Genomic DNA, 25,867 nt, shown 5'->3' with positions numbered 1-25,867 from the left:
TGGTTCGCGCTTCTTAAGAGGCGCTGCCTTGGTCTTGGCACAAGCTCTTGCTCGATTACATTTCACCTGAAGAAGGTGCTTGACAGTATCGAAGTCGCCCGGCGCGACGGAGCATAGATGTCTGAGGCGCTGAACGTTGCCGCACTGCCAGCTCCCAACAGCCTTTGGTCTCTCAATACGCCAGCATCATCTAACATGCTCAGTGGTACTAGCAAGTCCCTTCTCCGCAGTGACAGCTTCGAGGCGACGTTCGAGGTCGCCTTCGATGTATGACTCCTTGCTGACCCCAATGACAACCCACGGAGCGTGCTCGAAAAGGTAGTTCATCTCCTCGAGCGGACGGCGGGCGGTCTATATTGGTGTCAGTGTGTGAGCTCTAGAGCATGACAGAAATTTCGCATACCTCTGGCAAGACGATCCAAAAGAACACAGCATTGGTGAAGTTGCAGACGCAGAAGAGGATGTAAAACCGCCACCCGATATTGGTCATCGCAATCGGGGTTACCTGAAGAGAATTGTCAGTACATATCGCGCAGACTTCGAGAGGATACTCACTTGGCCGATCATGGTGTTGAAGGCGAAGCTCGTCATCGTTGCGATTGAGACGCCTTTGCTTCTTGTTCGAGTATCGAATACTTCAGCCTAATTGAGAGCATCACGGTCAGCATAGTCTCAGGACACGAGATCGAGATCGAGGAGAACAGGCAAGGAGAGGTGATGGCTGATCGGTAGCCCTTTGAGGCACGCTGGAGCCAGCATTCGCATTGTTACTCGGCTACTTACTAGGATGATCCAAGAAAGTGGCCCGCAGGTGCACGAGAAAGAGAAGTTCCACAGCCAAGTGACCACGATGAACCCCCATTGAGCTCCACGGTTGCTGGTCGTACCGGGAGGGAAGACAGCCAGCATGATCGTCGCAATGATGAATGTAAGACAGTTGCCTAGGTTGCCCAGGATGAGCGGCCACCTACGGCCCGTCCGGTCAATGAAGAGAATCGTAGTGAACTGGGCCACAAGAGCAATGATGCTGCTGATGCCCTGATATTTGAGTGTGTCGTCGGTCGCAATGCCCATATTGGCGAAGATGATGGGCGAGTAGTACTGAATGGCACTGACACCAGTCATCTGCACTGAAGCCTGAATCGAGCAGCAGAGAAATAGTCGGCGGAAGGCAGATCGTGACTTGAAAAGCTCAACATAGGACTTGGCTTCATGAGCGTGCTCGTGAGCGATCGATGCCGAAATCTGCTCGAACTCTGCCCGGACCCACGGGTCGTTGGTGTCGCCGTGCGCATGTAGGCGAGCGAGAGTATGCAGCGCCTCATTCTCTTTGCCATGATCGAGTAGCCATCGAGGACTTTCGGGGAACATGAAGATTAGAGCTCCCAAGATAATCGCAGGAATGATCTGGATAGCCAAAGGAATGCGCCACTGGCCGGAATTGGTCTTGATGTAGACATAAGTTGCCCATGAGACCCAGGAGGCCGTCAACGCACCCACTCCAAGCATGAATTGTTGCAACGCTGTGATGCGTCCACGAATCGACGGGTGAGCAAGCTCGGCCTGGTACAACGGCACAATCATGACCAAGAAGCCGACACCGAGACCAGCCAGGAAGCGGCCAGCCCACAGGAAATGGAGATTCTGTCCTCCAGTCTGCAGTGCGCCGCCGAGTGTGAAGATGATCGCCCCGATGGTGATGGTCCAGCGTCGCCCAAGGAAGTCGCCAGTGGGACCTCCTCCGAAAGCCCCAAAGAATGCGCCCGTGGTGAACATTGAGACAACAAGGCCGATCTCGTCATCGTTTGGGTTAAAGGCCTCCTTGAAAGTGTCGGACGCGACGACGGACGCGATGACGCCGAGGTCATAGCCAAAGAGGAACGAACCAAGTGATGCGAAAACGCCCACTAGGAACTGGTAGACTTTTGGCGGAAGAGCCATGGTGCAGGTGGACACCTGTAGGCTTGGGCGAGAAGCTGGACGAGGATGAAAAGTGCTGCGTCCCTTTCGCTTCCCCGGATTGAAGGATTATGCGGAGAACGAGCAGTCCAGATGTTGGAGCGGAAGCAGGAGCATCTCAGACTGATATAAGATCTCGACTCAAGCTTCCCACGTCCGTCGTGGCAACGTCCGGACGGTACTGCTTCATCTCGTTAGCGCTCCACTCCATCACAAGGTCGATCCCAGATAGTATGAATGGACTGGTCGATTGGCATCGCCTGCAAAACTTGTTCGCCATCCTCCGGGATATGGCTCGATATGGCTAGATCGACGCCGGTGTTGACCCATTCCAGGTTAGTCAGAATCTCCTCCCCGGATTGCGGGCTCGAGGGGTGGGGTTCCCTTATTCCGCCGGAGTGGGTTGCTGGGGTTCACAAGATGAATACTGATCGAAGAAAACCGGAGAAGCATGTGTTCAAGGTTGAGTAGGGTTTGTGGTTCGTGTCTGACACATGCGACCACTCGGCATGCTACCAGACGTGGCAGATTCGCGCTGCCATGTCGAAGTCCACATGGGTATCTAAAATCTAGCTGGCCTGGTCCGTCTTCAGACCGCGCTCCCAGACCTCGGACCAGAAACCTTCTCTGTACAGCCGCAGCACCTCGAAGCCAACCTCTATAGCGATGAGGATGATGATGGTCCATTCGAGAAAGAGCCCGTGCTTCTCACTCAACCTCTCCCGTAGCACACTGGCAATCTCAGCAGCATAGTCCATCTTCTCGTTGAGCACCTTGATCCGGATACCGACATCGAGAGCTCTGCCAACCTGGTCATAGTAGTTCTCGAGATTCAATTCATACTTCGAATCCCAAAACAGATCTGGCAGGGAGTCTGTGAGCTCCGAATACAGGTTCAGCTGAGCCCTCAATTCTAGCAATTGCCCGGTCTTGCGAAGTATGAAGCCTCGGGAGAACCTCAGCGGTAGTCGAGAGCCCTTTGACAACAGTGGAGGAATGCTCGCGGTAGAGGCGAGGTAAGTCGACAGATTTGTTTCAAGCACAGCGAGCTTGGTAGATCGAGCAAAGCCGGAAGAGAAGGCGATCTTGGTCAATGTCGCGTCGATACCGTGCGCATTCGACTCGTTGTCTGTGTTCAAGGCCTTGGTACCGAGAACAATCGTGTCTCCTCGGATTGTACTGGTTTCTCGGCTAGGATCCTCTATGAAATCCAGATCTTCGGTTTCAATCGGTTCAGGGTGATGGTTTGTGGCTGCTGGGGCAAGCGTTCTCGTGGCGAAATAGGATGTGAAGCCTTCTGGCAGAGCCCATGTCACAAGTGTTCCGGAGGGAAAGATGAAGACGTCGCCCACCTCCTGGGCTTCCAGCTCCGATACAGAGACGTTCGAAGAGCGATAGATGGACGAGACTGGCACCTGGACATGAACGACTTGTGGGTGTAGACCAGTGTTCAGAGGATCTGGCTCGTAGCCCTTAGACCGTAGTATCTCTACCACCTTTGGTATATCAAAAGTCTCTGCGACCGCATAAGCTGTGACCAGCTTCGGCGCTTCGACGTCTTCCTGTTGTTGCTGCTGCGTTTTGACACTGTGCCCAACCTTAGAGCGTTGCGCCTCGACGGCTACTCTCCGCAGTGACGTCTTTGCAGCGCTCGGCCTTGCAGTCTTCCTTTTCTGTATAGTCCCTGGCTGCGTGTTTTGGCTATCTGGATCCTTCTGAGTCGATAGCGCCGCATTCGAAGAGAAGAAGTCTCGCCGCCGCGGACGTTGGAAGATCGGCGAGGCGTGGAGTGGCCGCAGTCCGGGCTGCCTGTACAGGTCCCATCCAGCCCTACGGCATGAGAAACATGCAGATGGCCCTATCAACGCCGCTGCTAAGGGCCGCACGTTGATAGTCTGCATGCCTAGCAATCCGAAGAATGGAAGGTGTACGTGGGAGTCGCCATCTTCTTCCACCTCCAAGTCCAAGATCCTGGGCTTGGCGCGCATCATACCTCCATACAACCGCGTGATCAAGCTTGAACGTTGCACGTTTCATTTCTAAATGACGCGACAATAACCACAGTATCACGGATGGCGGTGGGGGAGGGCTCATCAAGCCCAGACGGAGGACACGACTCCGCCGAAAATCATGACGATCCTCCCAACGCTGAACCGAGCGTTCACGAATCCGAGGACGAGGAGGAGGAAGAACCACGCCTCAAGTACGCCAACCTTACGAAGAACCTAGGTGCCCTCTATCGGAATGGAGATGCTGCAAGCGCCTTCTTCGTCGCTGGCGAGAAGCTTATAATTGGCACCCACAACGGCGGCATCAATGTCCTGACACTGCCGGGCCTCGATACTCTCAAGCGATACGATGCACACACTGCTAGCGTCTCCTCGATATCGATATCGCCGTACCCGCCGCCTCTGCCTACTTTGAGACTCGACGCTGCCCAAAGGCTGGCCTCTGAGTCGGTACAGCAAGAGAAGGATGCCTCCCCGGCACGATCGAGTCCTGCGGGCAAGGACAGTCCACGTAGGTACCCGTGCCGCCAACTGCGGCGAACCAGATCTACATTGGTACCTCGTCGATAGACGGCAATGTCTGCGTTCAGTCACTGGTCGATCCCAAAGATGTACAGCTTAGGAACTTTGGCCGGCCAGTGCAGTCCGTCTCCTTGTCACCGGAATACAAGTCAGATCGGATGTATTTGTCCGGAGGTCAGGCGGGTGCCCTAGTGCTCACGACTGGAGGGCAGATAGGCAAGGCAGCCAATGCTTCCACGACTGGAACTGCTGCTGCTGCAGCATCGTCTTGGCTCGGGTCTATGGGACTAGGTGCCAACACAGGCACAGACAAGACATTGCATTCCGGAGAAGGCACTATCAGCACAATCAGATGGTCTCTGTCTGGAAAATTCGTTCTCTGGGTCAACGAACAAGGCATCAAAATCATGCGCTCACATCTGCAGCTCAGTAGTAGCCAATCGGGACAAGAATGGAAACGATTCAGCCATATCGACCGACCAGATAAACCTCTCTGGGACGACATGGCCGGTGTCTGGAAAGCGCGTGTTGAGTGGATTGATCGGAATATCCTCGAATCCGAGGGAGACGACTCTTCTCAGCCCTCGAACGGTGGGGCACTGCAACCCACGGACAACGAGGAGGTGCTGGTCGGTTGGGGTGACACGGTCTGGAAGCTGCGTGTAATAGTGGGCGATGAGAAGAGCAAGAGTTCAAGCAAGCCTCGAGCAGAGGTCGTTACGATGTGAGTCATCAGGTCATGCTACTGGCATCACTAACAAGCACAGTATACGATTTGATGACTGTACAATATCTGGCGTTTCACTATATACCCCATCAACGCTTCTAGTTCTAGCATATCTCGAGAAGAAATCGAAAGCATCCGACACATCTAATGGCGCCAAGAAAGGCAGGCGTAACAAGCAGACTGCTCTTGAGCCTGAATTGCGGCTTATTGACATCAACACCAAAGAAGAAATCGACTCGGACACTCTGGAGATCAGTAGATTTGAGACTTTGTCGTCCCCGGATTATCACTTGAGCATCCTGCCACCGATGCGCATACCAGCAGCACTTGCCCAGCGAGGTTACCTTGGTCAGATTGGCGGTGCAATCGGCACGGGTATGACTACAATGGGTTCCGGCCTGTACACCGGCGTCGAAACTGTTGGTCAAGGTGTCTGGGACGCCACGATGTACGCGCCACGCAAACTTGGCGCAAACCGACTCTTCAGCACCAGCGACAGCGTGCGGAGTGGCCGAGCTTCGGACAAGCCAGTAAGCGTACGCGAGCAACGAAACTACTTGACCGGCTGGCTACCTGGCTTTGGCTCCATCAGCGGGCCACAAGATGAGGAAGTACGTGATGTTGCGCAGACCAGAGGCATGAAGATATTTATTTTCAGCCCGTACGACTGTATTGTTGCAGTGAAGCGAAATTCTGCGGACCGGCTGCGATGGCTGGTCTCCCTCGAGAAGTATGAAGAAGCATGGAAGTTGCTAGATGAGCATCCCGAGGCCGCTGAATCCGAACCGTCGGACTCTATCCCACCTACTCCGTCAGGAGCAAGCTCTGTTGTGCAGTCTGGGTCCAGCGGCCAGGCTCGGCATGCTACACTTGCCGAGTTTTTCGAAGACAGCGCGTCGATCACAAGCACGGTCAAGGGGAAGGCCGAAAAGCACACTGCTGCCGACAAGGAGAAAAGACAGATCGGCGAGCTGTGGCTGAAGCAGCTTGTTGCGGCGAAGAAGTGGGTGGAGGCTGGTGAGGTCGCCGGAAAGGCTCTCAACACCACACCGAGATGGGAGCATTGGGTCTGGATCTTCATCAAGAATCACAAGTTCGATGAGATTTCTCCCTACATTCCGACTCTGGATTTGACACCGCCTTTGCCATCCTTGGTATTTGAGATCGTGCTTGGTCATTATGTGACTTTCAATCGACAAAGGTTCCGAGAGCTACTCGACAAGTGGCCATCTGACATCTTCGACATCAGCAGCATCACGACAGCGATTGAGGGTCAACTCAGCTCTACTGAGCAACACTCCGATGACTGGCGAATTCTGCAAGAATGCCTAGCCAAGCTCTTCCTCGCGGATGGGCGGTACGATGAAGCCTTACGATGTTACATACGACTGCAAGACGCCGACACGGCGCTGACCCTGATCAAAGAGCATCATCTCATCGAAGCTATCGCTGATGACATTCCTGCATTCGTCCAGCTTCGAGTCTCGGCCGAGCAGCTTAAGTCCGCAGCACGCGATGAGCTCGACGATCTTGCTTCCGAGCCCATCAAATTGCTCGTCGACGAAGCAGAACACGGCGTCGTTGATGCGAATGACGTTGTCGGTCAGCTCGAGCAAGCCAATCTTTCGATGTTTCTGTTCTTCTATTTCCGTGGCCTCTGGCGCGGCGAAGGCACGCATCAAAATCACTCCACTGTCCGTGGACGAGCACTCGACAATCTTGCTGCCGATGCAGGCAAGCTTGTCGTAGAGGAGTTCGCAGACACTGCGGTCAAGCTTTTCGCTGAATACGACCGGGATATCTTGAATGACTTCCTCCACATCTCTACATCGTACACGTTCGAGTCGGCTTTAAAGACTTGCGAGAGCCGCCACTTTATTCCTGAATTGGTCTACCTCCTCTCAAAGACCGGTCAAGTGAAGAAAGCTCTCTTCCTCATCATCGACGAACTCAACGATGTCTCGAAAGCAATCGAGTTCGCTCGAGAGCAAGATGACAAAGATCTGTGGGACGACTTCCTCGAGTACTCCATGTCTCGACCCCGCTTCATCGCCGGCCTACTAGCGGAAGTCGGCACAGCAATTGACCCAATCGAGCTCGTCCGACGAATACCCTCCGGCATCGAGATTCCAGGCCTAAAGGAAGGCCTTCGGAAGATGCTCCGCGAGTACGATCTCCAGGACAGTATCAGCGCTGGCGTCGCTCAGGTCCTAGCTGGAGAGGTCGCAGTGGGCATGCAGACGCTGCGCCGGGGCCGACGGCATGGCATCAAATTCGATGTGCCTGTGCCGAAGAAGAAGCAAGTGGAAATATCTGACGATTCGACGACAATCGTTGCCGACGGTGAGAAAGCATCAGAAGAAGAAAGTCTTGTTGAACCAGGTCACTGTGCGTCATGCAACCGGCGTTTTGGTACTTCGACGGCAGCCGAGAAGATTACCCTTGTTGGATTTGCCTGCGGCCATGTCTACCATCTGAACCACCTGCTAACCGGCCCAGAAGCGGATGATGCAGTGCCGGACTACTTGCCTGGAGGCGGGGATAGGGATGAAGAGGACGAGGATCGAGGGTTCACAAGGAGTATCGGACCGAAAGTCACGAACGCACGATTGCTGCGGGAGAAAATCGCGCAAGCGGGCGGATGTACGGTCTGTAAGGTGAAGAAGGAGAGGGTCAAGGCTGTGGAATGAGTGGCTAATTGGATTATTGTGAGATGTCAAGGAAGTGGGTCCATGGTGCTAAAAAGTTCGCCTCACTCCGCACGCTCTTTCTTCACCATGTCTTCCAGCAGATCCAGCCCGCCCAGCTTCATGAATCCTCCGTCACCCAGATCTGGAGGCACAACAGATTCTAAGCCACCCTGCAGCAATTTCACACGACCTGCTGCACCACCTCGCCAGATCTCCGCTGGTGGTCCACCCTCTCTCAGCAGATCGTCCACAACGTTTTGGGCCCACTTGTCTTGGTCCTCAGCATACGCCTCTGTCGCATCACCCCTGATGACGTTCTCGACCTTCTCCTTGATTGGCATGTAAGGACTATCAGGTGGCAGAGTAAGTGCATTAGTCCGGTTCTCCGAGAAGTTCGATTCGGTCGATCCAGTCTTCAGATCCACCACCCGAATACCAAACGGCCGCAGCTCGATGCGCTGCGTCGCCGAAAACGAGGCCAGGGCCGCCTTGGACGCAGAGTAGGCGGAGTGGTACGGAGTCCGAAGAGTGGACGAGATGGAGGTCTGATTTACTAGAAGGGCTATCCCTTGCTCTGCAGCGGTCTGCATGAGCAGTGGCAAGAATGCCTGCGTCACGGCCAGATGGGACCACAGGTTGACATCGAACAGCTCGCGTGCTTTCTGGAGATCGAGATGTAGAAAAGGCATGTAATGGCCGCCGCCGGCATTGTTGATAAGCATGTTCAAACCCTTGTGACATGTGGATTTGACAGTGGCCAGGCAGGATTGAATGGACTCGTCATTGAGGACATCGAGCTCGAAGCACTTGATATCGAGCTTCTGGAGGGACTCGGTCTTGCTGAGGTCTCGAGCGGTGGCTAGTACACGGACGCCTCTGCTGTGGAGGGCTTTGGCCAGGGCTGCACCTAGGCCGCCATCGGAGCAGCCCGTGATGAGAGCCGTGAACTTGTTGGGCTCTGGAGGCATCCTCACTCAGCGAGTCAGTGGTTGCCGGCTGCAGTACCTAGTAGATAGCAGCATACATACATACTGCAGTACTGCCCACGGGTAGAACCTGCCAAATTCCGGGTGCTCCCTTCTTCATGACGACACTGTAACTTCCCCAGCATTTCATACAGCAGGCATCGGGAAGGCACGAACCCTAATCTCTGACAGATGACTCAAGCCCCCATCGCCTGTTGCACCATCTTGTCCTACCATCAACGTCTGCCAAAAGCCCCGGAACTTGTGAAGACCCGTCGACAACGAGCAAATGCGCCCTGCCAAGCGCGGCTGCCAATTAGGCGCCCATGACCGAGTCGGTCAGGCACTATTGCAGCACTAGCCGCACCCTGATAAAGGCAGAAAATCCCAATTGACGGTATGGGTTCTGGCAACCGCCGATGGACGCAGCTAGCTTGATTGTCGGTTTACCCGGTCTCTTCAACGATTGTATAGAGCTCTGGGAACGCTTCAACAACTACAGGGAATACGACCAGGCAGCATCCACCGTAGCGAACATACATGCGGCGCAGAAGCTGCGACTCACTCAATGGGCACGTGCAGTGGCGTTAGCTGACGGGAAGCTGCGGCCAGATCATCATGAGGCTTTCGATGATCCCGAGGTCACCACTCTTGTCCGGAACATCTTGCAGAAGCTGAAGGATCTTTTCGCTGAGCATGATGAGAAAATCATCGGCCATACGAAAACGAAAACCCAAAGTGATGGGTCAAAGGCCCTCGGCACCTCTAAACGGGCTGCCTTCAGATGGGCCATCTCGGACAAGAATCGAGTCATCACATATGTTGACCAGATCGAAGCACTTGTGTCTGCTTTGTACGATCTCCTTCCTCTCGATCGAACCTCTGGAACTTTGTCCGGATCGCTGGGCACGAACACCGACAAGCTTACTGAGTTGTTGAAAGTTCACGCGAAGCCGCCCAGCAGCGGAGCCTGCAGATTGTTGATCAGTATATTGGCGCACCCAGAACCAATTTCGACTACCAGGAACAAGCCGCAGGAAGGGCTCCTGGCACCTGTGAATGGATTCTCTCCCATCCGGGCTACACCGCATGGCGTGTGCAATCGCGGGAGCCTACTCTACTGTGGTTGTCTGGGCCTGCCGGTCACGGAAAGAGCGTCTTATACTCTCGTACCCTGCTCGAGCTGATGACCGATCGAGGACTCGATCTTGCTTATTGCGTGGCAAGTGGACATGCGAGCAAAGACCTTGAGGAAGTCCCGAGGATTACTTTATCTGCATTGATCCGCCGAAGTCCTGACGTACTGAACATGGTTCTGAGCCAGATGCAGAGCTCGATCAGTAGGACAGGCACCACATCAGAAATATGGACTATCCTTGCTATGGTCGCGGCAATATTGCCGTCGCTGGTTCTTGCTATTGATGGTCTGGACGAGTATCCGTATGGCGCACGATCCGAGTTCCTGGACAAGCTGCGAGAAAGCTTGGCTACGTCAACGGTGAGGTTATTACTAGTGAGTCGACGGGAGACTGATATCGAATCTGCGCTGCATTCGTTCGAAGCCTCCTTTACTGTCCACGAGTGTTTGCTGGACAAACAGCTACTCAACGACGACCTGAAGTCATATGCTTCCACTGTGGTCGATGAGAAATTGATAAAGCATACCACAGCTTTCAGAGAAGAAATCGCGAAAGACTTAGTCACTCAATGCGATGGTATGTTTTTGATGATGCGCTTGCAGCGGGATCAGCTAGGTCCTCCGAACAAACCCTCGCGGAAAAGCAAGAATGAGTTACGGAAGATTGTCAGTGAAACGCCAAACGGGCTTGACAAAGCATACGAAAGAAACATCTCGCAGATCGTACAACAACCCGAGAAAGATAAGCTCAAGGCCTTTGCAATTCTCCAATGGGTCATGCATAGTAAGGAGCCCCTTACTGTGGCAGAATTGACAGAAGCGGTCATCATAAGCCTGGCGCCCTTCAGCGAAGACGAAGACGAAGACAGCCAGACCTTGATAGACCCGGACGATCTGCCAGAAACACTTGACGAAGAATACGTCCAGACTGAGCTACTTGCACCTTGCGCGTCAATGATTGACCATATTTGCTCGGCCGTCACCATACCCATCGCTCTTGATGTCACGAACCTCTTCCCCCAACCACCCATGCACGCCTGCCCTCCGTCCTCTCTTTCGCCAGCTTGCCCCAACTTGGATCTGCTGCTCGCATCACGTATATCCACGACGAGACTGGAAGTAGGAAGGCCGTGGCGAAGAAGGTGACTCGTGCTGGGTGGCCGCCCGGTGACCGAGTCGGGCCAAGCATGGACCACCTGCCTGGGTATGATGGTGATGCTGCTGGCATTATTGATTTGTTGTATGAGGCACTTGGTGTTGGGCTGTATGTGCCGCTGATCGAAATTTACTCCAGTATTTTCGTGTCTCTTGGAGTTGCTCGCAATTCGGGACGTTGACCACAGCGCGATTTGCAGAGGACGATGCTGAGCTTTTATGAACATCCCATTCCTCACCATCTATGTCTTGCGGAATACATCATTCCAAACGCATCAGAACAGTGCTCTGTCCAAATGAGGCTTGTCCACTTCCCAATCCGGAAAGTCAGACCACAACATTGTGGTGTGATAACACTCACATCATCAGAACGGAGACAAGCGAGATCGGAATGTACCGTGGTGCGATCAAGGCGCGCTCACACCACCACTTACTCACGAAGAAGTGACCTTGTTGAGGTTGCGGTGGTCTTAGTGGCGCTGCTTTGTGGCCTGGTTGGACGAGTGGTGCACTCGTTGGTACTCGGCAAATATGCACACTTACAAGTTTCGTCGACATAACAAGCAAAAGATCGCTTCTCTCTGATGACTAGAGCAGCTTTACCCACGAATCTCTCTGCCCATCTGACCATACTGACATAAGGGAATGCAGAAGGAATACGTGATGAAGCTCAGCGCAAAGACGTGGCGTGATATAATTGTGCTGCCAAGCTTTCACTGCCTGCATGCCCATTCTATCTCGACGACATTACTTGAGTCCTGCTGCTAGACTAGCAAGCCGCAACTGCCTTCGGTTACTGACAACATTGCTGTGAAAGATGTGAAGCTATTGATCAGGCATCGCTGTCAATGTTCGTCGCCGCGTGGTTCGACCTCAGTCTTCCCTGAACTCGGCCACCTCCACTCGCAATCGCATCGGGTGCGCTAGCACTGCTCCTGCGCGACACTCTCATCCGATCGCGGAGTCCGTCCCGTGCTTACTGATGGCCGGCACATGGTGTGGAGCGCACGGCGTTCGTGTCCTGGACCCCGGCAGCTCGCCTTCGTCCGACGAATACTCCCGATTGAAGCCCCCTTGCGAGACGTCTGAACCTTTGCAGCCAAACTTCCGCAGCGCCCTCCCTGACCGGGAAATCCACAATGAGTGTTCCATGCCAGCTAAGACTCAACTGAGGCCTTCCTAGCCTTTGAGCCCTCCTGTATTACGTCTGCTCCGTCCTTGCCGCACCCATCTCTCTTGGCTGCTTGCTGTCTGCTCTGCGGGGTTGACCAAAAAGCCTAATGCCTCCCGCTGTGGCGCTCTGTGATACCAGTCATAGCTTACTCCGGCTCACATCCGGCCACGAGAAACGAATATTGTCATTCCTCAACCCATCAACCACGACCTGTACTCCGCCAATCCTAACCATCAGATCCAGTCGATGGTCTCGATACTCCCGCTTGAAGCCGGCAGGTCTCTTGGCTCCCAGCTTGGTCATTGTCTTCAGTCCCTCCCTCGCCTCATCAAACGTCGTCCTCACACTTGTTCGCTGCTTGATGCGATCCAGCCACTTCCCTAACGGCGTATCCTTCTCCGGGCCCAGTCCGGATCCAACACTCGAGTTCAGAATCGGTGCAATACACAGGTCCGCCATGCCAAATTGCTCACCGGAGAAGTATGAACCCTCGCCAAGCTTCACCGTTAGCCACTCCTGCAGCTCCGTCGCGATAGTCTGAATGTTCGCGATCAACTTCTCCGCCACAGCACCCTCCGCACGCTTGAAGATCCGGATTTCCCCCGCCGCCCACATCAATGCCTCATACTGCGTCAGACAGACTTGTGCCGCTAGCGAGGCAAGCGCTTTCCGCGTTGGGTCACTGGGATGAAGATTTGTCGAGGGCCAGGTGTCGTTGATGTACTCCAGAATCACAGGCGTTTCGAAGAGAGTGACATCGCCGTGCACAAATGCAGGGACTTCTGCACGAGGGTTGAGTGTGCCGATCGGGGCGATGCTACCGGCAGGCGTTTTTGTGAACGCGATGTCTTTCTCGCGAAGGGCGATCTTGACGGATTGCACGTAGGGAGAAAGCGGGTGCTCATGGAGGGTGGGTTGAGCAGGAGCCATGTTTCGTTGACTTGGCGAAGAACTTGATAAATCTTTTCCTTGGTTGACCAAGCTATATCGCACGAATAATGAGATCTATTGACAGAGGACAGTGTCCGAGACCGATGAATCAGGTACAAGACAGACGATCATGTATCACGCAAGTGACGGTCGATGGTTTTATATTTTCCCCACATTTCCGAGCTATGCCTCGGTACACTGTACCTCCGGCCTTGTGCTGCGACGGAGAGATCATGGCGAATGGAAAGAAATGACTCACATCGCTTCCTCCTGCCAACATATACGATGCTACATTGTCGGGCTGAGACTTCTCCGAGCAATGATACTGGACAAGCTGCATACTCCCCGGGATTGACTCGGGCGGAACGCGCGTTCAAGGACTGTGAGACCTACCGTAATAACGTTACGGTCGCCCACGCAAGCTTTGCATGATGTGTTTTTGTTGACAGTCACAGTGTATCTGACCTTCGTGATGTATGCATCACCCAATATCGATACAGAAATGCCCACTGGCAAATGTAGATCGCCCGCGATGCCACTTTCTAGGCGATGTGTGAAGTGTCCACGGCCAGAAAGGCTGATCGTCACGCGCCACCATGCGCACACAGCGTTGAGGCGAGGCAAGTGAAGTTGCGGCAAAACTGTATCAAACTTGCATCAAGTGAATCTTGCGATGGCCGTCTTCAAGTACGGCTGTCCAGACTTCGAATGTTGGCCTGCACTTGAGGCTCATCGGGAAATTTTGGGAATGACTTTCACAAAGGCCCGCAGCTTGGTTTCAATTAAAGGTACTCATGATCTGGACACCTTCACGTCGAATTTTATACAAGACATCAGCGCACTCAGAAGTTACGGACTGTTAATCGCTCATTACGGATATACAGAAATCTGATTCTTTGCCTTGACCAGCAAGTTGATCTTCGACATGTCTGGAATCGACGACAACTTGGAGGCGCTCATCAAGTCCGTCGCGTCCACACTGAACGCGCAGCAGATCCCGTGCGTGCTTTGGGGCCACTGTATGCTCTCCATTCACGGCGTCAGTACCTTCATCGGGGTAAGCTCTGTTCCATCAATGCCAACACGATCCAATTTAGCTGACCGATCACAGTCTCTGGATTTCATCGTCTCCGATACTCATCTCGACCAAGCTGTTGCTATTCTTGAGCAAAGTCCAGCACTTGTACCATGTCCACAGACAATATGTCCTGAGACCTCAGAACGTCAATCAAGCCCACCGCCCAAACATCATGTGCATCACAAAGGCTGTCTTGAGTTCACTATCCAGCTCTTCTCACAGACAGACGCTCTGCCATTCCTTGAGCCCATCGACCAATCGCTTTCGTCGAAACAGCAGCTCCCCGCCACCTACGTCCTCGCTTCCGACTACATATCACTTCCACCCAATCGACCGAACCGTGGAAGTGGTCATCTCAAGTCAGGGCGGACTCCGGTGATCATCCCGAAAGCTCACATCATGCTTGAGCATATCTCCGCATCCTCGCCAGAGAAGCGTTCACGGACCATGCCGATTGGGCTATGGGAATGGCCATCCTCATCAGAGAATACGTCGGCCGTGATGGCTACCTGAATACACCGATAGACCAGAAACGTCTCTCCAGGGAGACCGGTGCACTATTCATCGAAATGTTTAGACTGAAGAGACCAGCAGGCGACTGGCTGAGAGACCTGAGACGAAGCTTCGACATGGACGAACAGGACGTGGTAATGGACGGTTCGGCGACTGTGAGGGAGAAGGTACAGGCGACTTAGGCAATCGACCCTGCGACAACCACTGAGATGCTGCTGTTCGAGTGCAAGACTTTCTCCCATGAGGTGTCCGTGATCACGAGATCCGAACACACAAAAGACGCACGCTCAGACGCCTTGGAATCACGATCTCGCAGACAGTAAGTACCGGACTGCAGAGGACGACTGGGCTTGGGCTGCTGGTCCTCATTTGGGGTTGGAATACAATCGGTTCCTGCGCCAACGACTGGAGACCGAAAATCCGAGTCGGGCCGCAAAATGACCCAATCGCAAATCGACCTTACCCACGTTCCATTTTCTATGACTCGCCGCGTGGCTGCGCACGGACCCATTTACGAGCTGGTAAGTCGTCCTTGTTACCATGTGATTTCGACTTCTCTTGCGAGGCGGCTTCGCAACTGAATTCTCTGCTGTCTCTGTCGGAGTCTTGCGAGTCGATGTACTGTCAAACAGAGAGATCTCGACCCTGCACCACATCCAGCTACGATGATCCCACAGCAATAAGAGCTACTTGCCACACGCCCTGCCAGCACTGCAGAGACACGATAACGTACGCGGTCTCGACCGTCCGAGTCACCGTTTCTTGAATCTTTCGCCACGTGCTGGAGCCAGCCGAGCCGCACTACTGCTCAAGTCCTTTGACACAGGTAATGCACTTGAGAACAGCTGATCGGGACCTGCGGTAGGCTGCTCTTGGCTTAGAACTAAGGTGAGACCTTTGAACTTCGCCGGTACCAGACCCCAAATCAACGACTATTTCGGCATCTCGACCAGTCGCAAGGTTCATACAGAATTGCATTTTCGCACGCGTAGGAGGCGCCCGGGTTGCAACCGATCCGAGTCAATCCAGACCCTAAGACCCTGCCCCTCCTGCATGTCCGTTGCGGAATAAGCACCCATCGCCTCCTAACTTTCCACCAAAGGCGAACTCTGTTTGGACGACGTGTTCGTTAAGCATTTCTTTTACGCGCAATTTCATGCACGACTACGAGTCAGTGTCAGCACTTTGTTCCCACGTCTTCTTGTCTTGCAACATTTCTGCTACTTTGGCAGTACTTTCGAAACGATTCAGGTGAGGAGAAGCCCGATCCCCAACCCTATGGGCATCGAATAACCGAAGATCGCCTCGGTTTAGTGATCTTGTCCACTCAGATTGCGGAGATTCTGGGGAGTGGAGATGGACACAACCGGGGTCAAGGGAGCTCTGCGGGGGTGGAGTCGCTGTCTGCTTTGATACTCTCGACCACCCTCAGAGTTCAGCTAGTAGCTAGCGGTCGTCGGTGGGATGGCTTTTGGCTGGGTATATACCGTCGGCTTGTGGCGGGCATGGCGCCTGTCAAGTTGTGCAGGTATATTGTCTAGTGCAAACCCTGTCAGTGGTTCTGTCTTCCTTGCAACGTCCTTCGAATTCGCACACAACTGAACAAACGCAATCATGGCCGAAGTTCAAGAGAAACAGCAGAACCACGACCTGGCTCCCGAAGGAGAGAAGGCTGCAGGCCTATCTGAGCACAAAGAGGTTGCCGCAACTCCAGAGAAGACGTCCTCTGAGGAGGAAGCCCCTCGTGCTCCTCACGATGATCCGGATCACTTCGACAACCACGTCTGGACGTGGAAGGATCGTGCCGCCGCTCTGTCGCTGTCCGGGCTTTATGTTGGTGAGTGAGCAATGGCTGGAGCTTCGTGTCACAAGATCGACACCACTCCAGACATATGGCAGAGCGAAAGACTGATCGATTGCATTTCATCAGGCTCTCAAATCCCTCTCTACTTCGTCGGCGGCTCCCTCTCCTTCATCGCAGCTGACATCGGCGGCGCCGATGCATCCGCATGGCTTCCCGTAGCCTACGCACTTGCTCTTGCAGCGGTAGCACCCTTCTCTGGCTACATGCAAGATCTCATGGGCCGCCGCAACATCACTCTGTTCGCCGGTCTCATCCTCATCGTTGGCATCATCGTGCTTGCGACAGCTAAAAGCTTCGGCGCTGGCGTCGTGGGAATGGGACTAGCTGGTGCTGGTGCTGCTGTCGGTGAGCTGACTGCTCTTGCTGGGTGAGTCGACAACCTTCTTGGTGGAAGAAAACCGACTAATGCGTCATCCCAGAACTGCCGAACTCGTCCCAGTCAAAGCCCGCGGCTACTACCTCGCCCTCGTGACCGGCTTCGTCCTCCCTTTCACCCCCTACCTGCTCTACGCCCAACTCCTCTCCACCTACCACACCTGGCGCTGGGGCATCTGGATCTGCCTGATCTGGAACGGCATCTGGTTCGCCGGCATCCTCGTCCTCTACTTCCCACAATCGCAGACCCGTGCGAAGGGCGCCGCTGCCCGCGAGATCCTTGGCAAGATCGACTACGTCGGCGGGTTCTTGTCGATCACTGGGTTGGTACTGTTCCTCGTGGCATTGCAGGCCGGTGGGTACAGTCATCCGTGGGCCAGCGCGTATGTGCTGTGCACGCTGATCATTGGGTTCTTGTTGATTGTGGCGTTTGTGGTGTGGGAGTTGAAGTTTTGCAAAGATCCTATGGTGCCGCATGAGATGTTCAAGGGGCAGAGGATTGTTGGGATGGCTTATGGGATTGCTTTCGTTGCTGGTGAGTCGCTATTCATTTTTAGTATTGGGAACGGAGGTGAGCTGACTATGATTGTCCTAGGCATGAACTTCTACGCCATGTTGAACTTCTTCCCGATCCTGTTCCACGACGTCTTCCCACCTGACCCGGTTCAAGTCGGCCTGAAAGGTATCGGTCCAGGTCTCAGCACCACCTTCGGCGCCGTTTTCGTCAATGCTGCCCTTACCTGGTTCAAGGGCTGGAACAGAGAATTGTTGCTCGCCTGCACGGTCATGATGAGTAAGTCCGACCCTACTAAGAACTGTGACCGCGACACCAATCTGACATACCATCATAGCTGCCTTCGGTGGCGCCCTCGCCGCCATCACTCCCGAAACCACCTCCCTCGCCGTCGCCCTGAGTATCTTCACAGGCTTCGGCGTCGGAGGCGTGCTTGTCCCCGCCGCCACCGTCGCTGTCATGGTCACACCAGACACCTCGATCGCGACCTGCGTTGCCCTATCTCTCGCCATCCGCACCGTTGGTGGTTCCATCGGCTATGCTATCTACTACAACGTCTTCGTCAATAAGCTCACGAGCAGCTTGCCGACGAAAGTGGTGGAGTATGCGGTGGGAGCGGGCCTGCCGCTCACGAGTGCCGAGAGCTTTGTGATGGCGTATCTGGGAGGGTTGGAGGAGGCGTTGATGCAGATTCCAGGTGTGACGCCTGCTGTGCTTGAGGGTGCGGCGATTGGAAGCGTAAGTTCTCACGTTCTGTTTCGGTATTTTGCGAGTTTTCAGTGAAATGTTTTGCTGACTTGTGATGTACAGAGATGGGCATACGCCGGCGCCCTGAAGTGGGTGTGGATCTCGTCAATTCCGTTCGGTGTCTGCGCTATCGTGGCGACCTGCTTCTTGGGAAATACGAGCAAATACATGACGGATCGCGTTGCTGCGAGATTGGCTCACTGAGGGACTTGGTTGGTTTGTCGAGCATGGCATCGCTTGGTCAATATGGTCGAGATATATCAGCAATCGTCGGCTCCGTCGTGCTCCGTGGCGCTCCTTAGCGTACGTCGGCCTTGTCGTCTTAGAGACGGTTGTACTTGATTCAGGCCAAGGCACGACAGAGTGGCAGAATACCGCTACCAATTACTGAACAAAATGCGCCAAATGGCTTTTTTCAGTTCCCAATTCCCAACTCTGATTTATCATGCCAACCTAGAGGGCGCTTGAACCACTACCCCTTTTCTATGTACAAATTCCAACTTATGTGAATCGCGGTTCACACTGCCAGGGCGGCATCGTCAGAGCTCCGATGGAAGTCATCGAGATTCCGAAGAGCTGCCGTGGAGGTACACAAAGTTGTCAACCCGGTAGTCTGCTAGCCTTTCGCGCCAATGGTCCGACTGGCAGCGCGAATCCGATCGCCTCGGAGGTAGAGAATGTACGGAGCAGGCGTGAAGGCACACGCAATCGCAGCCAGGACGGTCATAGCATGGTGATTTCCCAAGTTCTTGAACATCGGTATGGCGACGATGACCATTGAGCCACCAGCAATATACCGTACTAACGTAATCGCCACAAGTGCCGACGCTGCGAAACGGGTGAAGGCCTGGATGATGTAAATGTAGATGGACAGGAACAGCGAGAGTAGGCTGAAGCCGAAGAAGGCGCATCTGTGGCGACAGGTCAGCCAGGGTCCAGTCAAATGGGAACTCAAACTGCTTACGCAATGATTGGGCTCCAGTAAGAGACAGAAGCATAGTCCGACCATGCAAGCCAGAACAAGGAGATCGGGAGGACAGGGGCAGCAATCATTGCCCACCACAACATGGCCTCCGGCTCAGCGTGCGCTTTTCCCTGCGTGGCAGCCTTCCTGTACTCGCGCCCAAGCAACATGCCATACAATGGCGACGCCAAAGCACAAATCCACAATCCAACGGTCGTGCTGATGAACATCAGGTACGTGCTCCCTTGATCGAATCCATACGTGTCGGAAAAGATGAATGGTGCTCCCGTGAAGAAGGAAAATGCCACGATGTAGACAAAGGTTAAGTAAGCCGTCAACACCAGCAGTATCGGTTCCCTGAGCAGAAGCAGAAGTGGACGATGCAGAGCTTCAGCAATTTTCTTGACGAGTGTCTTCTTCGATATCGACCCTTGAGGGCTGTGGTATCGGGCGTCGCCCGTCGCCTGCCGTTTGGCCGCAGCTTTCCATTCGAGGATCCTCGGGGCGTACGTCTCGGGCAAGAGAAAGAACATCACTGTGAGAAGACCTCCAGCAATACATAGTGTGATCCAGTCCGCCCATCTCCAGGATATGCCCGATTGCCCAACGTAGGCGCCAACCACAGGCGCGATCATTGGTCCAGACAGAGCCACTGCCCCGAACCAGGGGAAGATCTTCCCTCGCATCTCGTGATTGTACACATCGCCAAGAGTTCCGCCTGCGGTAGTAAAGGCAGTGGAGCCAAAGAAACCTGATAGGAACTTGAACACCAGCTGCGCGCCGAAGTTCGGGCTCAAAGCCGAGCCGAGAGTCCAACAACAGAACAACGCAAGCGTCCCAAGGTAGATTGGATTCCGACCAAAAGTTTCTGAAAGCGGACCTGAGAATGGTGCACCGAATCCGAAGCCGATCAGGAAAAGGGCAGTTGCGAGTGATTCGGCTTCTTGACTAACGTGAAACTGATGAGATGCTTGCGGAATGAGAGGAGAGTTGATCGAGGAGCCGAATCCGGAGACGAAGGCCACGCATGCTGTCATACTGTTTGTGAGGGCCTTCTTCCACGGGGGCCAATTTTGCGGATTGAGGGCATCGTGAGGGCCGTCGAAATCGACGAGGAAGTCTTCGAGGTGAGCTTTCTCGTGTAACGTGTCTTGCTGAGCAGTATTGCTGACTGATTCAGGGAGACGTGATGGCTTAGGGCTTGCCTCAAGGCTTGTCTTCTACTGCTGTCAGAATACCATCTCATCACCCATACGCTTGAGAATGGACACCATAGCAACTTCAAGGGTGCTCACCTGCGTCTTGCGCTGAATGCGTCGGTATGCTAGGACTGACTGCATCTCGCTGGAGTTGATCAGGCCGGATGGATCTCTCGAATGCTTGCCTCGGTTCGGTACCTAGGTGAACGTCTGAGTATGTTTCCGAAGGACCTCATGGTTCGGTGCGGCCATATAGTTCTCCTTATATACGTGGGAAGAGGGGAAGGCTTGTCGCAGTCGCCGGCACGCAGCCCCTTGTGCACCATAATCCAATGTAATCTTTCTGCCATAGTTGATAATTATGCCGAGCACAATCCCATGCGTGAGGAATGTACCACTGACTTGCATTACCAAATTTCCACAAGTCCCGGTCTGATTACTTTTGACATATGAGCGACTGATTAGTGCCTGTGCATCAACGAGCCCGACATCTGCTGGATATATCGTTGTCTGTGCTAATTTCTAGGGCAAGTACACCATATTTGCCAAGGAGGACCTTCGCACTAATACCAAAATAGGAAATTAGCATCTGGCATGTTCAGTAATACGAAATGTTGAGCCTTGTTGCATAAAAAGTCGTTGCGGTCACAACCTCAAAGCTCGATGACTTGATTTGCCGTCCAGGTCGTACATTGGGACTCAATGCCATATGAATCCGGGGCGGTAGTCGGGTATCGATGCCTAGCATTAATGCATCAGGGACCTTGGACAGGCAAGCCATATTTGATCGGTGACATCTGTCCGGTAAGACTTCGACGGTGCTTGGTTGTGACGTCGCCGTAGCATGGTGATGTGTAGTCAGAGAAAACCGCAGTAGTGTTGTTGATGATGGCGTCCCTGAAGGCTTGGCAGTCGGGTCTGCCATGCCGGTGGTAATGTGCACAAGTTTATCTGGCACAACCCACTCCTCGTCCTTGATACTTAGGCATCCGTGTGACCTGGGCGTAGACCTCGGTCGCTGTGTTCCACAGAGGCGCATTGTTGTGCGGTGCAATAGAGCTAGTGCGGACACGTTTTCGTGTAGATAACAAGAAAAGACTTAGTTCGAGCCGTGACGTCCCTACCACCAAGGTAGCAGACTTAGTCAATCTCGTCAGCACAGTCACCCGACGACATATGTACAAACAGTCAGCCGTACAAGTCCGATGTACTTCTAGCGACCACAAGCCAGAAGAAGGCGTACTGATCAAAAGTGACGTTGCTCAGCCAGGGAGTCGAAGCTGTGGCATCGCGAGGATCGGACTGGACATATCAGACTGCACTGCAAAGACCCATGGACGATGGCTTTGATGGTCTTCGAGATCGAGGGTGACAGTAAATAGGTCCCAATGCAGCAGCGAACTGTCCGGATCAACGGTACTGATAGCTGGTCGTCCAGCAACCCTGCTTGAGCAGTGAGATGCCTTCCTACCTTATGACATCGGCCATGATGGGGTCGCGAGTGCGCTCGATCCTTGTGCAATCGGCACGCCGTACGGTGGGATACATTGTGCGCGGATAGAAACAAGGGCACCATCATGAGCTGCACTTTGCCAGTGACCAGAAGAGTAAGCATGCTCACGTGACTTCGCGTTTTGACCTAGGCTTCTTCTAAACAGGGATCGCGTCCGAGTCTCAGCCTGAGATTCACCGACATTTGCTTTCGTACTAATCGCTCGTGATCGTTCTCCATTGTCTATGATAAGTGACATGGCGGTGTTCCTGTCGAAGACGGCTTTCCTCCATGATGTGACTGACGACGCATTCTCAAAGCATAGGTAATGAGCATCTGCCGCCAGGTGTGAATAATTTGACGGCCAGGTGACCTGCAATTCAGCCGTCACTGATCGGCCATCATGACGGACCCAAAGCGACTTATTATACCGGCTAAGATAACCGAATCTAAGTCCTTTGAAGGAGGACGGCGCGAGGCTTTATCAAACCACTGTCTGGTCTGTGACGCCGAGGGCAAGCTGTCCAGATGCTCTGCCTGCAGGGTGGGCCGCTATTGCTCTAGAGAGCATCAACTGCAGGATCGCGAACGGCACAAACTCGGCTGCCGCGATATCAAGGTGTTACGAGCTCAGCTTCAGGTCGATGATCATGACCTCCGTAACACAACGGATCCAACGACATCCGCAAATGCCTTCGATCTTGACGTCGGCAGGTTCTGGGAGTTTGAAATGACTCGTCAATACATTTGTACCCGCTTCATGGTGGCCGACTTATGCCGTCTGGCCGGGACCCTAGACGGTACCGTCGAAGCTATAGAGCACATGCAAGACATGCTGCGGCTGTGCGACTCTGACCATCTCGATCTCAGATATGCTATACCTCCGATGATGCTGCAACTTGACAGGGACCAAGAGTGCTATAACTTCATCAAGTGGTGGCAGACCCGACACATCGATGACAACGGACAGGAGCATGAAATGTACCACCCAGATGTTTGCAGCAGACCTGCAAACCCATTGGAAAGTATAGCGTGGTTGGATCACGACAATGTCGATGTCGAGCACCTCGGCGCCATGTTGCTGTTGAAGCTGAAATTGCTCATCGATGTCATTGCTCTCAAGCGCGCTCGGAAAGTTATCGAGCACCGTCTCGACGTGGAGTTGTGGACCTATGTTGATCGTCACGTCGTTCGAAGCAAGCTCAGTACAGAATGGAGTAGCAAGTCTTACAAGGAGCTCACGGCTGTACAGCAACGGCTGGAGCAGCACGCGATCTTCATCGGTGGCCTTCTGAGCAAGATCACCAAGCATTTCCCTGCCGCCCTCTTGGATCCCGACCGCTACCTGAAGATCAGCGTCGAGACCAAGACAAGGGGCTCAATTGAAGAGACGGTGTTCCTGCTGCATTCATCGTACGGTGCTTGGTGGAACCATGAGGGTGTCCTGGAACTGTTGCAAAATGCATTGTTCCTCGCGGCCGTGAAGTCAAAAGCCGAGTCCAAAACATGGTTGCCAGCGGTAGAGCAGATGATGGCAGGCCAAGCTATTTCAAATGTTCCATTCCTCAAAGTCAAAAACATCAACAAGAAGATGTGGCAATGCCTGCCCGAAGCAGTCGATACGGCATTCGATTTGAATCAGCTGCCGACGTTTCCAATGCTGAGGAACTGGGAGAAGTGATGGGTCACTCTGACCGTAATATGAGCTCGGCGAGTACCACAACTGAGCGATCTCAGGGAGTCGTGTCGGTCGTCCACAGAGGGCGCAGAAATCGGGGTGCCGACTTTGTCTCGACGGACGACACAGAATCGCAGAAACGATGAGATGATTTTACGACTTTTTCGGGATATTATATGTATAATACAAATATTATCTAACGCCATTTGCACCGCTCGAAATGGGTCGAAAGGTGAGTCAGAAACTGCACGTGACCAATGCCGCCATCTCTACTTCATTGATCTTGTACCATCACCTCACATCACCCATGCAATAACCCCGCACAAGCATGCCGCCCACATCCGCCCAAACATCAAGCACCGCCGCTGCCATCGCACATACACGCGCCGTGCACCCACCTACGCCACCGCTTTCAACGGCTGGCATGTCACGCTCGGCGAGCAATACGCCGCTGACATCTCGCCTCCACCGGGCGGACGCTGCCTGGATCTGGCATGCGGGACTGGACTCGTCACATTCCCGCTTGCGAAAGCGGTCGGGCAGGATGGGTTAGTCGTTGGCGTTGATGTCACGCCGGCAATGCTTGATGTCGCGCGGAAGCGGGAGAGGGAGGAGGGGTGGGGCAGGGTGGAGTTTGTGGAGGGTGATATAGCGGACTTGAGCGAGGTGGAACCTGTGCAGGACGTTGTGAGGGAAAGTGGGTTTGATGTCATTTCCTGTTGTTCGGCGTTGGTATTGTTGGCGGATCCGGCGGCAGCGATCAAGCATTGGGCAGATATGTTGAAGAAGGGCGGAAAGCTCATTACTGATGTGCCGACCGAGACGCATACGCTGCAGTATCTATTCTCGTGGGAGTTGAGAAGGGCTATGGGGCTGCAGAACGAGTTTGACAGATCCTGGGTCGAGAATATCCACTCGCTGGAGAAGCTGTGTGCGGATGCTGGGCTGATAGTGAACAAGAGCTGGAAGACTGCCAGTCAAGGTGGAGAAGGGGAGGAATATCGCCTTGAAGACGGCGAGGAAGTGTTTGAGCAGAATGTTAAAAAGTACAGTGATTTCATGGATCTAGAAAAGCTGGATGAGACAAGGCAGAAGTTCCTCGAGATGTGGCGGAGGGAATGTCAGCGGAGTGATGGTGTGTTCAAGGATGGGCACTGGCTGTACATGACGATAGCTAAGAAGCCGTAGTGCAGAGGAATTGGGCGGAGCTGCCCTTGCCAAGGACATCGAAGCGGAAGTGCTGAGAGGGGCGGACACCTGGGCAGGAGACGTGGCAGCTGAAGGGGGGCGTTCCAGCTTCAGCCAAAGTCTAATTTAGAGCGGACCACAACACTGTAGTCGGCCCGTTTTCTACCAGCAATCCCAGTCCCTCGCCTCCTCACGTTCCTCGCTTCTCCGCTCACGACGCAAGTACTCTCGTTCCCACAGCGCCGGGCACGCGTGTGTGCCGTCGTATGTCTCGTCTCGTTCGTCGGAGTCGTACTCATGATCGTCCATGTTGATGAAGGGATATGCGCGGTACAAGCTGTGGCTGCGATCCTCATGTCGCGTAGAGAGGCCAGCGCCTGTGTTTGGATGCTGCTCTTCCTCCTTCTGCTCGAGGTGCTTCTCAGGGTCCGCGGCGGTATCATTCATTTCCGACTGCTGTAGCTGCTCTTCTCGGTGCTCTACAACCTTCTCGTCGTGCTGTCCGGTCTCCTTCTCGGTGCGCTCCGCCGCTTGTTGTTCCTTCTCCTGCTCGGGTTCCTCCTCCGCTTTCTCCAGCTCCTCGGCTTCCTCTTCTCCTTCAACGGGGGCTTTGTCTTCTTCTCCCTTCTCCTCCAGCGTTGCAAGCTGATCCTCCCTCACATCATCTCGCGCAGCAACAGCCCTCATACGCTGCAACTCCATCTCCTTAATCGCTAACTCCAGCTCCCAGCCTCTCTCCTCCTCCTCTCGTGCTGCCTCCCACTCCTCCTGCAGCCAAGCACGCAAGTGCTTAATGAAATCAACCATACAAAATCCAGCAGCGACGAAAATCATGAATAGGGCACTCGTAAGGACGATGTCTGTGATTCGCATGATAGTCGGCGAGGACAAGGCGTACTCGACGACGCGTACCAGTGGAGAAGGAAAGCCTCCCATCGTGTGGTGTTCTGTGCGTTTGGTGGCAGGCGGAGTGTGTGTTTTGGTGT

General features: G+C 53.9%; 12 protein-coding genes across 12 annotated transcripts; 6 read left to right on the top strand and 6 right to left on the bottom strand.

Annotated features, from left to right (window-relative positions):
* Window positions 1-186: 186 nt before the first annotated feature.
* Window positions 187-1,941, bottom strand: AB675_10483 (Quinate permease; the record flags this gene model as incomplete). Its single annotated transcript, XM_018139259.1, has 4 exons — window positions 187-351; window positions 404-505; window positions 556-642; window positions 784-1,941. The coding sequence occupies 4 exons, from the start codon at window positions 1,939-1,941 to the stop codon at window positions 187-189; spliced, it is 1,512 nt and encodes a 503-aa protein (XP_017995946.1).
* A 587-nt stretch (window positions 1,942-2,528) lies between these two features.
* AB675_10482 (uncharacterized protein) lies at window positions 2,529-3,947 on the bottom strand (the record flags this gene model as incomplete). Its single annotated transcript, XM_018139258.1, has 2 exons — window positions 2,529-2,617; window positions 2,747-3,947. 2 exons carry the CDS (start codon window positions 3,945-3,947, stop codon window positions 2,529-2,531), a joined length of 1,290 nt encoding a protein of 429 aa, XP_017995862.1.
* Window positions 3,948-4,031: 84 nt separating this feature from the next.
* On the top strand, window positions 4,032-7,907 carry AB675_10481 (uncharacterized protein; the record flags this gene model as incomplete). Its single annotated transcript, XM_018139257.1, has 3 exons — window positions 4,032-4,479; window positions 4,539-5,214; window positions 5,258-7,907. The coding sequence occupies 3 exons, from the start codon at window positions 4,032-4,034 to the stop codon at window positions 7,905-7,907; spliced, it is 3,774 nt and encodes a 1,257-aa protein (XP_017995846.1).
* A 62-nt stretch (window positions 7,908-7,969) lies between these two features.
* On the bottom strand, window positions 7,970-8,875 carry AB675_10480 (NADPH-dependent 1-acyldihydroxyacetone phosphate; the record flags this gene model as incomplete). Its single annotated transcript, XM_018139256.1, has 1 exon — window positions 7,970-8,875. One exon carries the CDS (start codon window positions 8,873-8,875, stop codon window positions 7,970-7,972), a length of 906 nt encoding a protein of 301 aa, XP_017995945.1.
* A 416-nt stretch (window positions 8,876-9,291) lies between these two features.
* On the top strand, window positions 9,292-11,156 carry AB675_10479 (uncharacterized protein; the record flags this gene model as incomplete). Its single annotated transcript, XM_018139254.1, has 2 exons — window positions 9,292-9,725; window positions 9,815-11,156. 2 exons carry the CDS (start codon window positions 9,292-9,294, stop codon window positions 11,154-11,156), a joined length of 1,776 nt encoding a protein of 591 aa, XP_017995885.1.
* Window positions 11,157-12,477: 1,321 nt separating this feature from the next.
* Window positions 12,478-13,269, bottom strand: AB675_10478 (Glutathione S-transferase; the record flags this gene model as incomplete). Its single annotated transcript, XM_018139253.1, has 1 exon — window positions 12,478-13,269. One exon carries the CDS (start codon window positions 13,267-13,269, stop codon window positions 12,478-12,480), a length of 792 nt encoding a protein of 263 aa, XP_017995844.1.
* Window positions 13,270-14,194: 925 nt separating this feature from the next.
* On the top strand, window positions 14,195-15,042 carry AB675_10477 (uncharacterized protein; the record flags this gene model as incomplete). The annotated part of the gene is made up of 3 exons (XM_018139252.1): window positions 14,195-14,326; window positions 14,381-14,706; window positions 14,778-15,042. The coding sequence occupies 3 exons, from the start codon at window positions 14,195-14,197 to the stop codon at window positions 15,040-15,042; spliced, it is 723 nt and encodes a 240-aa protein (XP_017995861.1).
* A 1,432-nt stretch (window positions 15,043-16,474) lies between these two features.
* Window positions 16,475-18,564, top strand: AB675_10476 (putative transporter; the record flags this gene model as incomplete). The annotated part of the gene is made up of 6 exons (XM_018139251.1): window positions 16,475-16,697; window positions 16,749-17,091; window positions 17,144-17,634; window positions 17,695-17,892; window positions 17,951-18,351; window positions 18,424-18,564. 6 exons carry the CDS (start codon window positions 16,475-16,477, stop codon window positions 18,562-18,564), a joined length of 1,797 nt encoding a protein of 598 aa, XP_017995925.1.
* Window positions 18,565-18,976: 412 nt separating this feature from the next.
* Window positions 18,977-20,664, bottom strand: AB675_10475 (putative transporter mfs2; the record flags this gene model as incomplete). The annotated part of the gene is made up of 3 exons (XM_018139250.1): window positions 18,977-19,271; window positions 19,325-20,544; window positions 20,620-20,664. 3 exons carry the CDS (start codon window positions 20,662-20,664, stop codon window positions 18,977-18,979), a joined length of 1,560 nt encoding a protein of 519 aa, XP_017995899.1.
* A 1,754-nt stretch (window positions 20,665-22,418) lies between these two features.
* On the top strand, window positions 22,419-23,696 carry AB675_10474 (uncharacterized protein; the record flags this gene model as incomplete). Its single annotated transcript, XM_018139249.1, has 1 exon — window positions 22,419-23,696. The coding sequence occupies one exon, from the start codon at window positions 22,419-22,421 to the stop codon at window positions 23,694-23,696; it is 1,278 nt and encodes a 425-aa protein (XP_017995941.1).
* A 217-nt stretch (window positions 23,697-23,913) lies between these two features.
* AB675_10473 (Aklanonic acid methyltransferase DauC) lies at window positions 23,914-24,881 on the top strand (the record flags this gene model as incomplete). The annotated part of the gene is made up of 2 exons (XM_018139248.1): window positions 23,914-23,925; window positions 24,021-24,881. The coding sequence occupies 2 exons, from the start codon at window positions 23,914-23,916 to the stop codon at window positions 24,879-24,881; spliced, it is 873 nt and encodes a 290-aa protein (XP_017995944.1).
* A 162-nt stretch (window positions 24,882-25,043) lies between these two features.
* On the bottom strand, window positions 25,044-25,817 carry AB675_10472 (uncharacterized protein; the record flags this gene model as incomplete). The annotated part of the gene is made up of 1 exon (XM_018139247.1): window positions 25,044-25,817. One exon carries the CDS (start codon window positions 25,815-25,817, stop codon window positions 25,044-25,046), a length of 774 nt encoding a protein of 257 aa, XP_017995900.1.
* Window positions 25,818-25,867: the final 50 nt, after the last annotated feature.

This window comes from Cyphellophora attinorum (assembly GCF_001299255.1).
Source record: "Cyphellophora attinorum strain CBS 131958 chromosome Unknown Contig35, whole genome shotgun sequence".
NCBI classification, from domain to species: Eukaryota; Fungi; Ascomycota; class Eurotiomycetes; order Chaetothyriales; family Cyphellophoraceae; genus Cyphellophora; species Cyphellophora attinorum.
The sequence above is the reverse complement of the archived record's forward strand: the minus strand, read 5'-3'. Positions and strand labels throughout refer to the sequence as shown.